The sequence below is a fragment of the Solea solea genome, chromosome 6 (assembly GCF_958295425.1).
Source record: "Solea solea chromosome 6, fSolSol10.1, whole genome shotgun sequence".
Lineage (NCBI taxonomy): Eukaryota > Metazoa > Chordata > Actinopteri > Pleuronectiformes > Soleidae > Solea > Solea solea.
The window spans coordinates 28,742,753-28,755,768 of NC_081139.1; the positions used below are offsets into that span (position 1 = coordinate 28,742,753).

General features: G+C 41.8%; 1 protein-coding gene across 1 annotated transcript in view; it reads left to right on the forward strand.

The window, feature by feature from the left end:
* slc25a26 (solute carrier family 25 member 26) overlaps nucleotides 1–13,016 on the forward strand; it is an 81,961-nt gene that overhangs the window by 14,887 nt on the left and 54,058 nt on the right. Inside the window, exon 5 of the mRNA XM_058631157.1 lies at nucleotides 770–817. Coding sequence (XP_058487140.1) covers nucleotides 770–817 — 48 coding nt within the window. The remainder of the gene's footprint in view (nucleotides 1–769; nucleotides 818–13,016) is intronic.

Below are 13,016 nucleotides of genomic sequence, written 5' to 3' on the forward strand. Positions count from 1 at the left end.
TAAATTCACAAATCCTATCTTCGCGGCTAAGCTTGAAAGGAAACACTTTGTACGACATTTGACCACATCAAAAAGCAGCAATTGTAATCGTTGTTTCGCGTGAACACGTTTAAAGTCATCAGAGTCAGAATCAGAACTACTTTATCGATCCTCGGGCAGGGAAATGCTTGCAATAATGAGGCAAAGAGATTCAGTTTCAACCAACTATGTTTTTCTTTCTCATTTCATGTATCATGATATATTGAAAGTTACATCTGGCGATTACTTAAAATGTCCAACTCTGCCATATCGTTTTTAAAGATACTGTATGTTTTTTAAAGTGTTTAACTTTTAAATACAAATCAAACGTAAATTATACTCAAACCAGTCTCATTATTAAGTCTTAGCTTAGCTTATTAGCTCTGCATGACTCTCGGTATAGCAGTGTTTCGATTTCGGAAGTGCAAGTAAAGTGAAACGACTGCAAATTGGTTGGAGTTTGACTAAAAACACAGAGAAGAGGACACTAAAAGTGAATTCTGCTGCTCAAAAAACAAAAGTTTGACGTGATTGACAGTTTGTGTCTCCGCCCCTATTCTGCTGCTGTATACACACAAATGCTCCCTCAGTCAAGCCTGGTAGTTTTGATTGACAGAGCCATGATGCGACAAACAAATAATGTTTTCACCGTTTCTAGACCAAACAGACGCAGAATAAACTTCATAAACTCAAATCAAATCCATTTCACGATGAATCTAATGTGTGTTTGTCCGTGTTTTCTCTGGAACAGGGTGTTCGAGGCTTGTACCGAGGATTTGGGAGCACAATTCTCAGAGAGGTAGGATCCATTTGTACGCTTTATTTTCACTTTTGTTTATAACCATAACCACCACACCTGTGTGTGTGTGTGTGTGTGTTCCAAAACAGAACACGGCACGTTTCTTCTTTCCGTGGTTTAAATTTCCGTTTGAATCAACCGTGAAGGACAGACACCTTGCAGATTCTGCAGAAATCGATTTTCAAGAGCTAATACAATTACTTGACTTCTCGCAGGCGGAATAGAGAATTCACTTTGATAGACCGGATGAATATTCCGGTTCCCCACTCTCTCTCTCTCTTTCTGACTGAAAACATTTTAATTTCTCTTGGGCTTTTATTGAAGTTGGAAATATTGATTTACAGATTCCTTTTACTAGCTCTTATTAGAAGTACACGCAATTAATTACTGCAATTTGTTCTGGTATAAATGCACAACAAAATGAGGACGAATGAGTGAGCACCGCACTTGACGGCCGCTCACCTTTTTTTTTTTTGTAATCAGAACGACGACGCTGCAGTGCATGATAATACAAAATCATTGTAGCTGTAAGTCTGTATAGATCTCTCACCTTGAGCTCCACCCCCCCCCCCCCCCCACTCCTCCTTCTCCTCTGCTTAAAGATTCAAAAGAAAATGAGAAAGAAACAAAGGAGTATATGAAGGTGACACTTGTCGTTCCATCCTGGTTTTTTTTGGGGGAGCTGGGAGAAAAGGTGTAATCTAGTCCCCGCTGCCGTGCTAGCCTGTACTTATTTTCTGCCTCACTAAACTGATGTTATTCACGCAAATTCCATCTGGACAGTCAAGGGGGGGGGGAGAGAGAGAGAGGGAAAAAAATAGGACAACAAGACACTGTGATTTCTCTGAGGAGCCAGTGAATAAATGAATACATTTGGAGGCTGGCGCGCGGCTTGTATGCATACTAACAGTGGCAGATGAAACACGGCGCGTTGGCGGCGGCGGTAGGGATTTGGCGGCGCACAAACAGCAGAGGATGCTCTGCTGTGACGTGTGTCTGGAAGGTAATTCATTCTCTCGCCGCCTCCTTTCGCTCACCACGTATCTCCCACCCTTTGGCAGAACGAGCCTGTCAGGATGAGTTTGTCTTGTGGTTTTTCTGGTGAGCTCGATGTCTGGTGACGGCTTGACGCCTCTTTCTTTGGTCTGATTTTGATACGATAACGATATCACAAAACCTTGAAAGTTTGCGAATTCGGGGGAAAAAAACTTGATTTTTCTGCAAGAAAGTTGATATTTGGGTAAATGTCTCCCTTGTTTGTTACGACGCCACCTACTGTTTCATGCCCTGCATTGCTTGATGTACGTAGACTAGGCCGATGCACGACAAACATGGAGTCATAATTACTAGGACGCTGTTGTGTCCACTGTCTCTCTCTCTCTCTCCGCCGCTGATGCAAGATTCCGTGCAGAACAATGAGCGAGTAAAGTTAAAACAAGAGACAGCAAATGTGATGCCTGGGAAATAAAAATTCCAAGATCTCCGTCTCACCAAAGATAAAGATTGACTTTGACCAAGATCAGACAATCACTTGTCCAGATGCAAAAGGACGCCATCATGGCTCAAACTAATTTGTCTTCCCATCTGAAGCTGTGTCAGCACATTTGGTCCTTGAATTTTAGGGGAACTGGTCCTGGAAAGTCCTTTTTCAGCTTCTTAACTGTGATTATTTTCTGGTTTCTTTGCTCCACAAAACATTTTGGTGAAGAACATTGTCATTTCTTGGTCTTGTAATCACCAATCAAAATTTTCTGACATTTTGTGTCATGGTCAGGCTGTAAAAATAGCCAGAATATGTACAATTTTGTGTTGGGATGAGCCCAATACGATTCCAAGTACGGTATCGGTCAAATAAACCTGCTTCTGTGAAAGAGTGATATACTGAGCATATTTTGGGCATTTGAGAACATGACCTGTGTTTTAAGAGGTTAATATGAACCTTTCATCCTCATTTTGTCAGGCTCCCTGCTTGACACAGTACCTCTTGTTACCACTAGATGGCGGGCTTAGCTTAGCACTGCCTCAGATGTGAACGCTTGACTCCCCTCTCCCTCCCTCCCTCCCTTTTCACTCTCCCCCTCACTCTCTTTAGTATGTCACCACCGCCCTCACCTCCATAAAACCCATCCAGCTTCATGACAGTTATGAGCTGCAGTGCCGGCACTGAAAGAGATGGCTTTTTTTTTTTATGGGAACCTTTTTATTTTCCATCACAAATTTGATCTAAACTGCTCCAATTTGAGTTTGAGTAATGAGTCTGAGATGGGTTATTAGATAGTCATTTATTATCCTGGTGGCGGTGTGGTACCAGGACTTGTGTAAGTGAAGCTGATAGGGTTTGACTCTTTTGACTCAGGCACCTGGAATATCGTCTGACTGACTAATATAAAACTCACCGGTACAGGATATCCATTAAAATGGGTTAGGGTTAAGTGGCACCGGTGTGGTCTTCTGCTGCTGGAGCCCATCTGCTTTGTGTGTTGACTTTTCCATGCCACTTGGGGGCTGTATTGTGTTAAATTGTTATTTACATCGGAAATTGGAACTGGGATTGACGTCACCTCCGTGTTGACCGCGTTAGCCATTCAATAACAATACTCTGAGGTTTTTTGAGCACTCAAACAGCATCGCAACAGCGTCCACGGTTAAAAATTGAACAGTAACTATGTCTACGACTGTGATTTACCGTGAAATAAATCATACAGAATTGCTAGTAATGGTAATAATAGTCGTGCTTGTACAGTGGCAGCCATCTTAGAATCCTGTGTGAGGCCTGGCGAGGTTTAAATAACATTCAACTTTTGATTGTTTTAGTAACTTGGCAGCATTTAACAAGTTTCTGAGAAAACAATGATAATACTTGAAACTAATACAGAGTTCACTCATTTACATTTACATCTACATTTATTCATTGGCAGCCCGGGGCCAAGAGGAAAGGGAACTTGTAACTGGAGTGTCACCGGTTCAAGTCCCCACCAGGTCAAAAGGGCTGGGGTACCCCTGAGCAAGGTACCCAACCCCCATTGTTTCCCGGGCGCCACGCTGCTCCTAATTCTAGGATGGGTCAAATGCAGAGAAATAATGTTCCTAAGGGGATTAATAAAGTATAAGATTTAGATTTACATGAATGGATGCCAAAATTCAAAATCACTGAGGTCCTGTTGAGTTGAGGCCATGCTTACGGTTGACTTTTTCGTTCGTCTTGGTCTATAGCATCTTCCCACCGAGTTTCGGGAAATTCACTGTAACTCAATTTTGCCTCTGTTTTCACCTTAGGGGGCGCTATAGAGCCCTTGAGCAATGCACAGGTCCAGGAACCATGCCAACATCGCGTTTTTGCCAGACCTGACCTCTGTGCCAAGAGTGTTTATGCTTGTTTTCCCCCTAAAAAATGACCACAAATCCACAGATATAATAATAATCTGAAGGATAACTATAGGCTCTATAAATATAACTATTTGCACAAATTCGTGCCAGTAGCTGTTTCGTCCCCTGTCATTCATGGCTCGGGCCCTAATTAATAGGTAGCTGGCATTATTAGATTTTTGATATTTGTCTCCATAAAACATGCATTTTACACACTCTACCTTTTTAAATGGTGTAGCACACGAATGAGGAAGAAAAGAAGGCGCCTATTTTGCAAAGTCAGTCTCAGAGCTTTTCCAACACCAACAGCTGCAACCTGGAAATCTGAGAGCAGAGAATTTAGAGGCAGGACAACCCTTCCCTGCAGTGCAGACCTCCTAAACCTTTGCTCCCTCCTTATCCTTCTCCTTGCCTTCAATCCTTTCCTTGATCCCCCACCTCTGCTTCCTCCATCAAGCTGATGGAAAGACTCTCTCTGACTTAAGGTTTGAGCCGATTCCAACAGGTGAAATTGCATCGATCCAACGCCGGAATTTCTGCAGATGTTGCCCGTCTCAGAATCTCAGAAGATTTTTACCAATCATCTCCACTGCAAAGCCCCAGAATATCTTTTAATATATAAAGAAATGTGCAGATTGTGGCTGTTATTGTTGTTATTGTTGAACAAAGAAAAGTGCAAAGGCACATAAATGCAGGGAGAACAGGGAGTTTGTCCCAACGATTCTTACAAGTGCAACAGCAAGACCGCCAGGACGTGTCGTGTCGTAAAGCAATTTGGGTTTCTCACAAGACCCAAGACTTTGAGTCTGTGTTTTTTCCGCTAACAGACAGCAGGGGGCAGTGGAGACAATCTCCCCTGCAACATGACGTTGAACCAACACAATGACTCTGAAGCTGTTTAATAAGGGTAATAAACCTGCACAGTACTGCTTTAAAAGGTAGAAACTGAATTAAAAAAAACATACGTCTGAAAATACAAACAACTCATCAATCAAAAACTCTCCGAAGTTGGGTATCCCTGTTTCCTGCTTCAATTTTTCAGCTGGCCGACCAGTTTTGCTTAGTTATGGAAGAGATTTTTACAGAACTCTACTGGGATTTTGTACACAGTTTGGATCTCTCTAACTCGGTATGAAACGATACAATACTCGATATCGATGTTGTTGGAGAAAAATCTTAAGTCTGATACCGTTCAAAAATCCTATATATGATGCTTGCTTCTCTAAAATAGTTTGATATGGCTACACCACAAATGTTTTGTTAACAGCTTCATGGTTTAAAAGATCTAAAATATCTAATGTCAGTGTCTGTCGATGCTCATTATCGGTATCGGACCTTTAATGTGTCCTCGCAGTGGTTGCTGTTTAATTTTCTTAGACCAGAGTCTAAAAAAGTGGCCTTGTCGGGCCCTTTGGCCCCTCAGGGCCTCCACGTCTGGAGTTCTGTTGTTGTTTAACCTTCAGCTCTGCCTGAGTTCACACTGGATTCAGTTTTAAACAGTCAAACTCAGCATGGGAGGCTGCGTTGTTTGTGTGTTCGGTATGTGGAATCACAACCGTGTCCTGACAGCTCAGTGTTTGTGTCGTGGACTCTGAGTTATGGCCGTTCATACGGCGCAGTGAGGGAGTTCTGCTCTGGCTCTCTCTCTCTCTCCTTCTCTGCTGGGATGCTTAGGTTGAAACCGCATCAACATGCACAGAGACGAGCAGCGTTGACCCCGCTGTGGCCCTTTGTCTGGAAAGGAGCCACTTTTCACTGTCTGTGCGATGCAGGTTCAAAAGGGAGAGGTGAGGGGAATCTCTCATATCCTGCCCCTGTGCGCGCTGATCCACGCAAGCTCGTGTTTATACGCCCTCGTATGACTAAGAGCAGAAAGTGAAGCGGAGCAGAGAGACGGAGCAAGGGAAGCCAAAGGTGTTTATTTTCCTTTACGTATGTGCAGGCAGGATTTGTGGGGCACGTGTGAAGGAGCAGAGGTTTCCTCCTGTTTTGTGTTTAGAGTTGCGCCCCGTCAGAGCAGCTGCCGTTAGTCTGTCGGAGCCAGGCGGCAAATCTGTGTGGAGGATTTTTCTGACTTAAAAGTTTTGTTAGTGAATCCTAAAGTTTTGTTTGTGAATCCTAGTTTTATTAGTGAATCCTAAGGTTTTGTTGGTGAATCTTACAGTTTTGTTAGTGAATCCTAAAGTTTTGTTGGTGAATCCTAAAGTTTTGTTGGTGAATCCTAAAGTTTTGTTGGTGAATCCTAAAGTTTTATTAGTGAATCCTAGTTTTATTAGTGAATCCTAAAGTTTTGTTTGTGAATCCTAGTTTTATTATTGAATCCTAAAGTTTTGTTAGTGAATCCTAACGTTTTGTTGGTAAATACTAGTTTTGTTGGTGAATCCTAAAGTTTTGTTAGTGAATCCTAAAGTTTTGTTAGTGAATCCTAACGTTTTGTTGGTGAATCCTAAAGTTTTGTTAGTGAATCCTAAAGTTTTGTTAGTGAGTCCTAAAGTTATGATTGTGGACCCTAAATTTTTGTTTGTAAATCCTAAAGTTTTGTTAGTGAATCAAAAAGTCTTGTTGCTCAAATTCAACTTTTGTGAGCAAATCAAAAAGTTTTGTGTGTGAAATCAAAACTTTGTTTGTGAATGCAAACATTTTCTTTGCAAATCAAAAGTTTTGTTTGTGAATTCACCTGTTTTCACCTGTTCACAAAGGTTTTTACAAGTCCAAAACTTTTGTTTACAAATCCGTATGAAGCCATAGGCTTTTATTTTTAACTCCAAAGGTTTTATTTGCGAATCCAAACATTTTTTTTTATCAGTGAGACACATGGACATTTTATAAGAGGTATGTTGAGTAGTAATAACTTCAGCCACTTTTGACCAGAGGATATAGCTAAGCTAGCAGCTGTAAGCTAGCAGGCCTAATTGATGTGTGTTTTTGCACTGGATGTCTGACAGTTGAAGTGTTACACAGGTAGAAAAGTTTGGTGCATACGCTATTTTCAATCGTCCGTGCCTCTCTCCGACATAGCACTGTCTGCATGGACTTCATTTGTACCTCGTTCTTAACTCATGGCGAGAACGGCGTATTAAGGGATAAGACATCCCAGCACGACATGGCGAGACTCTTTTGTTTGCTGGTTGCACCTGTTCGCCCTCTTCCTTGTCTTGTTGAGGACTGCTAAGCCGCTCACCTCCAGGTTCTTCACTTTGCTGCGACCGCTAACGACAAAAACATTCTATTTCGCCACTTGAGGGAGATTTGTTTGAGCCAGCTGCTGAAAGTGAAGTTCAAGGTAGGCTTCCCTGCCACTTCCACCCGTTCGAATATCCCCGTGGTGATTGAGCTCCAACTGCTTGTCCTTGTAAAATGGCTGAGGTGATGACTGGAGGGACACTGGTTAAAAAAGAGAAGCCCTGAGTTCAAAAACCAACCTGAATTTGTCATTCCGCTGCCTTCCACACGTGGTCTGCCAAGAGTACCTTTGTTTTCTGTTTGTTGTCCCTGTTAAACTCTCTATGCCGTATTCCAATGGATATAGACATTGAAACTGTGATTAAAAGATAATTCTCACGGTCCATTATGTCGTGAACCACATGTGGAACATATAGAACATGGATAGCCTTGGGCAGCTCCAGCCAAAGGATGGGGTTAAATGCAGAGAGAGAACTTTCCCCTACATGAATTAACTTAAATTAAAATAAAAAGAAATACCCACTTGAATCTGGTGTCACAGGTCGGGTGCAAAGAAACTGGAAATGGTTGCTGGGCTTGTGTCAGGTTTGATCATGTCATTTGACATGTTCACTTCAAGTTCTAGGGTTCGAGGCCCAGTTGGAACAAGGGCCTTTCTGCATGGAGTTTGCATGTTCTCCCTGTGTGTGCGTGGGTTCTCTCCGGGTTCTCCGGCTTCCTCCCACAGTCCAAAAACATGCAATGTGGGGATTAGGTAAATTGGACACTCTAAATTGACCTTAGGAGTGAGTGTGAGAGTGAATGGTTGTTTGTCTGTCTCTGTGTGTGGCCCTGCGATGGACTGGCGAACTGTCCAGGGTGTACCCCGCCTATCGCCCGATGTAGCTGAGATTGGCACGGCACCCCCCGCGACCCTCTGGTGGAGGATAAAGCGGTAGATGATGACTGACTGATTTCAAGTTCTCTTTAGTGAAAGTAAATAAAATAGTTGTTGTTTGCCTGAAACATAAATAAAGTGTACACGTCAGCTTAAATTTGTCAGACAAAAATTGGTATTGGAACATCTCAGGTTCAGGTCGAGTTCAGTCAGTATTCTTTAACACTCTGTTGGGTTCGGATAGAAGATTGTGGCTTCAGCACTCTAGTGGTGCGTGTAAAATAGCTGCCGGAATGAAAACAAACACATTTTAAGACTGGCTTTGCATCCATTGTGGCCAAAACCAAAGTGATCCTGCCACTGGTGGAAGCTTCACACACGTCATGCTTAATCGTATCAATTGTCTCTACCAATTCTCGAACGAAGCAAAAGAATATTTCCAAAAATATCAGACTCAAGCTTACTGTTTGGAGTATATACTGCGTGTTAATTAAAAGGCAGCTCTAACTATGTCCAACACAATACAACTAATGCTTGACTCATGTCAGGTAGGGTCAAATCTGCAGAGGTCAACAGGTTTTTCAGCCTTCTCAAGCTACTCATTGATCCCAGTGTAAACAGATAAGGTCACACCAGTAGCTCACATTCTTTAAAACATTCCTCTAAACTTAATTTCATACACCCTTAATCTCCTTGATTTCAGAGGCTGATAAACGTCTGATTCTATGACTTCTATGAGACCGGTTGCAAATTGGAAAAAAAAAGCTCTTGCAAACTGTCACAAATTTAGTAAAAAGTAAATGCATTTTCTTCCCTTTTCCAGTGCATTCTTGTCATTTTAAGCTTATTTTTACAGTGCTGAAGTCCTTCAGAATAGATAAGAGATAATTCTAGGTCTTTATTGTGCAATTAAACTCCAGTATTTGTCCTTGTGAAGCCATGGATTTTGTTTTACGTCACATCTTCATTCTCATGGGCTGGACTTCCTCTGAAGTATGTTTCAAAGCGTCCTCATTGGCTGTGGAGGCTGACTGAAATTCGTATTGTGAGTTATGACACATTTCACATTTTGTGATCGATCCGTCTGTCTACCTGCGAGAGGAATGTCATGAGCGTCGTCCCTTGACTGGGTTGTTCTGCAGGTCGAGCTGACCCTTGTTTCAGAGCGTGTTGGCCACAGAGAACAATTCCTCTCCTGTCACCGGATTGACCCGCTATCACTTTACCACATGTGACACTTCAGGGATTGGTGGCGTACTCCCACCTTTTCTCACTCTGGACATATGAAGGACGGTCTCCAGGTCACAGTGACTTGGCCGCACCTGTCGTTCACATTAGTTGAAATGTGTCGATACAACCGTATCGTCACATTCATGTCTTTACCGCATCCAGTTTCCCGTTGGGCTGCTCATTCATTGGCTGAGGACTAAAACTCAGTAACCTTCTGTGGATCAACATGTGGTCTTATTGATGACTTCTGCAGTCAGGCGGGCTTCGGGAGGGAGCTGCCATGCTGTCGGACCCCCACATGCACTTTTCAGCGTATTTGGCTCGAGGACAGAGCCGGACTTTTCTGCGTTTTCCCCCTTTGAGGATGATGCATTGGAAGCCTTTGCCACTGAGACCCATGGATCACAAACTTATGTTAAGTACGTTTGTCCCCACTGAGGTCTTCAGTCCTCTCAGAAATCCATCACTGTGGATATAATTCGTAAAGCAGGGGTTCTCTGTGAATATCCCTGCGAAGACTTATTACCAATATCTATTGCCAGACCTTTTTTTTCACAAAAAGACAGTTGTTTTGACAGCTCGAGCTGTTTTTATGCTTCTCCCCCCGGGTCTATGTGTGTTTTTCCATTATAGGCCGTGGACAAATTTCAAACTTAAAAAACAGTCATTCGTGGACGGGACCCTTCCAACTAGGGACAAAGTTTGATTCCAGTGGGGAAAGTTTTAGTCTTATTTCCGATTTTAGGTCTGGGGTCAGGGATATTGTTTCAGTTGGTGGTCGGGGTCGGAGAGTATCTCTAGAAAAAGAAGCTTTAACCCTGTGTAAAGTCTCCAATGATGACCTATGACTATGTGTTTGTATAAGTCACAAGTATGTGACTGATCCCAGTAGGGGTCTACCAATAGTGAAGGCTGAGAGTGGCAGGGAAAAGCTTATTGGCGATTAATTGGCCGATTGCCCTACATCCCCGGAGGAAAATAAACATCAGAAATGGAAAAATGTCAGTCAATGTCATGTTTTTTCCCCAGAAAATATGCAGTAACAATATCAAAAAGACACAAAACTAAACAGTTTTGTCAATAAAGGCATTGTTACTAAAAATGTTGTGTATTTCCATACCTTAAGCCGTAGTACATCTGTTTCCACAAGGTGGCAGCGGCAGCAAGCATCTGTATCGTGGACTGTCTGTATTTTTGCAGACGTAGCGACCTTTTAAAATCTCTCGAATGCATCAGCAGCAGTTGTCAATGAGTGGACTCACTGAATGCGAGTTCATAGAGGTCTTGGCATTTCTGAGGGTCTTTGAATGCATCTCAAAGCTCAACATACAGTGGACTCCACATTAACTCTCATGTGACTTTGTTTTTGTTAATTTAGGAGTAAGAAGTGCAGTTTCATGGATCTTTAAATGTTTTTTTGTGGTCATGTCATTGTTTTCGTGGTATTTCCCCAAGTGCTATTGAACAGAGCAAATCTATTTTAACATCCTAGTTTTATTTTGGATACTTCCATTATTTGACTTTGCACACAGAAATGAAATGAATCCACAAAAAACAAAAAATCTACCAGGGTCAAAATTATTAACCCCCTTAGGAACTGACCTTTTTATTGAGCCATTGCACAAACCACTGTTGTGCAATCATGTGCTTAACTTTGTAAAAATTGAGTTAAAACTGAGGGTTATCTCCCAATTTACACTCATTTACACTCAGTCAGGGTCTGAGCTGTCACTTGAGAAATCATTGTGCCAAAAACAAAAAGAAATCAGTTTAGACTTGAGAAAGAGGGATTGCTGATACTCACAAACCAGGCGAAGGATCAAGAAATTCAAAGAACACAATATGTACAGTATATACACAAAAACATAGTGCCATCATCATAAATCCCATTTAAATTACAATAAAACAATGGACAATATAACATTAATTTCATCTTTATACACAAAACATTAAACATTCAGCTCGCCCAGATACATAATATTGGAGCTAGAGTCTCCTATTTTGGGTTTTAAAATGCATTAATATTAATTATTCGACCTGACAGGGAAAGGCAGCGTTTGGGGTTGGTTGTGAAAGTGATTGTTTGGTTTAGGGTTAGGCAACAAGTGGTTACAATTGAGGTTATATTCAAGAGGATAGATGACTTATGGCCTGTGTGTGTGTGTGTGTGAGAGAGAGAGAGAGAGAGAGAATGAGAGTGCCGTGTGCATGACCACAGTTCCCATGTTTATAATTGTGTGTGTGTTTCTCCGGGACTCGGGGCTATGTTTGCTTCCCACAACTTTATGCATATTTGTCTCAACCCAAGCAGAAAAACTCTGGTGCTTCACATGTGTTTCTAATAGTGCACAGCCCCGTCGTCCTGGCAAGGGACCGAGGGTGGAGGGGTGAGTATGTGTCAACCAGAAGGGGTGGGGGGGACGTGGGTCTGCAAGGGAGGAGGTGAAATGAAGAGACAGTGGTGGTTTGGATGACATGTGGAAGGAAACAAGTGTCAAGACTACAGTATGCTCCTGTACGCCGGAATGTGTGGTCAGTACACACGATTTAAAGTGATGTGTTATTATTATTATTATTATTATTATTATTATTATTATTCCCACGGGCAACGACATTTGCTAGTTGCTATAATTTGACACCTGTTCCACTTGAGCTAATAGATTTGCAGATATTTTGCATGCGATATGTTACGTGATACATGGCCCGCGATTATACCAGTACTATCACAATTCTGTGATATTCCTATAGACCACAAGACAATCATGTAGACCACAAGAGAATCAAATAGACCTCAAGACAATCATATAGACCAGGGGTCTGCAACCTATAGTGTAAAAAGAGCCGTTTTTGTTCCCTCTCCATCCAAATAAAATTAATCTGGAGCCACAAAACCTATTTCATACAGGTATATAGGGATACTTTTTATATAAAATAACAATAGTTTGTTGCTATGACATTTAAGAACTACAGAAAGACAACTGTTGACATTTCATTGCTGTTTATAACCCAACCTCTTATAAAGCGGAGGAAAAAAACTACTTTGAAACTAAGTAAAACACAGAATGATGTAGAACTTGTCCTGTGATATTTAGTTATTTATATATACTTCATATTTTATGAATGTACCTTCCTGGCATAAGTATGTGGATCCAAAGATGTATGGGAGTCCATATGTGTACTTTTTCACATACACATACGAAGTGTCAGGAATGGCTTTTCATATATTCAAACACAAGTTGGAGAGCCACACGTGGCTTGAGAGCCGCATATTGCTGATAAAGAGTGGAGTCAAAAAAGATAGTAAACTTGATACTTGATAGTAAATGTACAGTAGGAGTTTTCTAATTCCAGAAGATTAAGGCAGTAATGCAATATCATGGATGCAAGCTGCCGTTAAACCCCCATAGAAGAAGAAGATGAAGAATTTGATGCCAACTTTCTCTCCAGACCTCATGGGACCAAGTACTGGACCTGGGGTGACAGAACCTTCTAAATAGTTGCCCCTTCCTTCAAACACATCCGTGACCTCCTCAAATTCAAAAC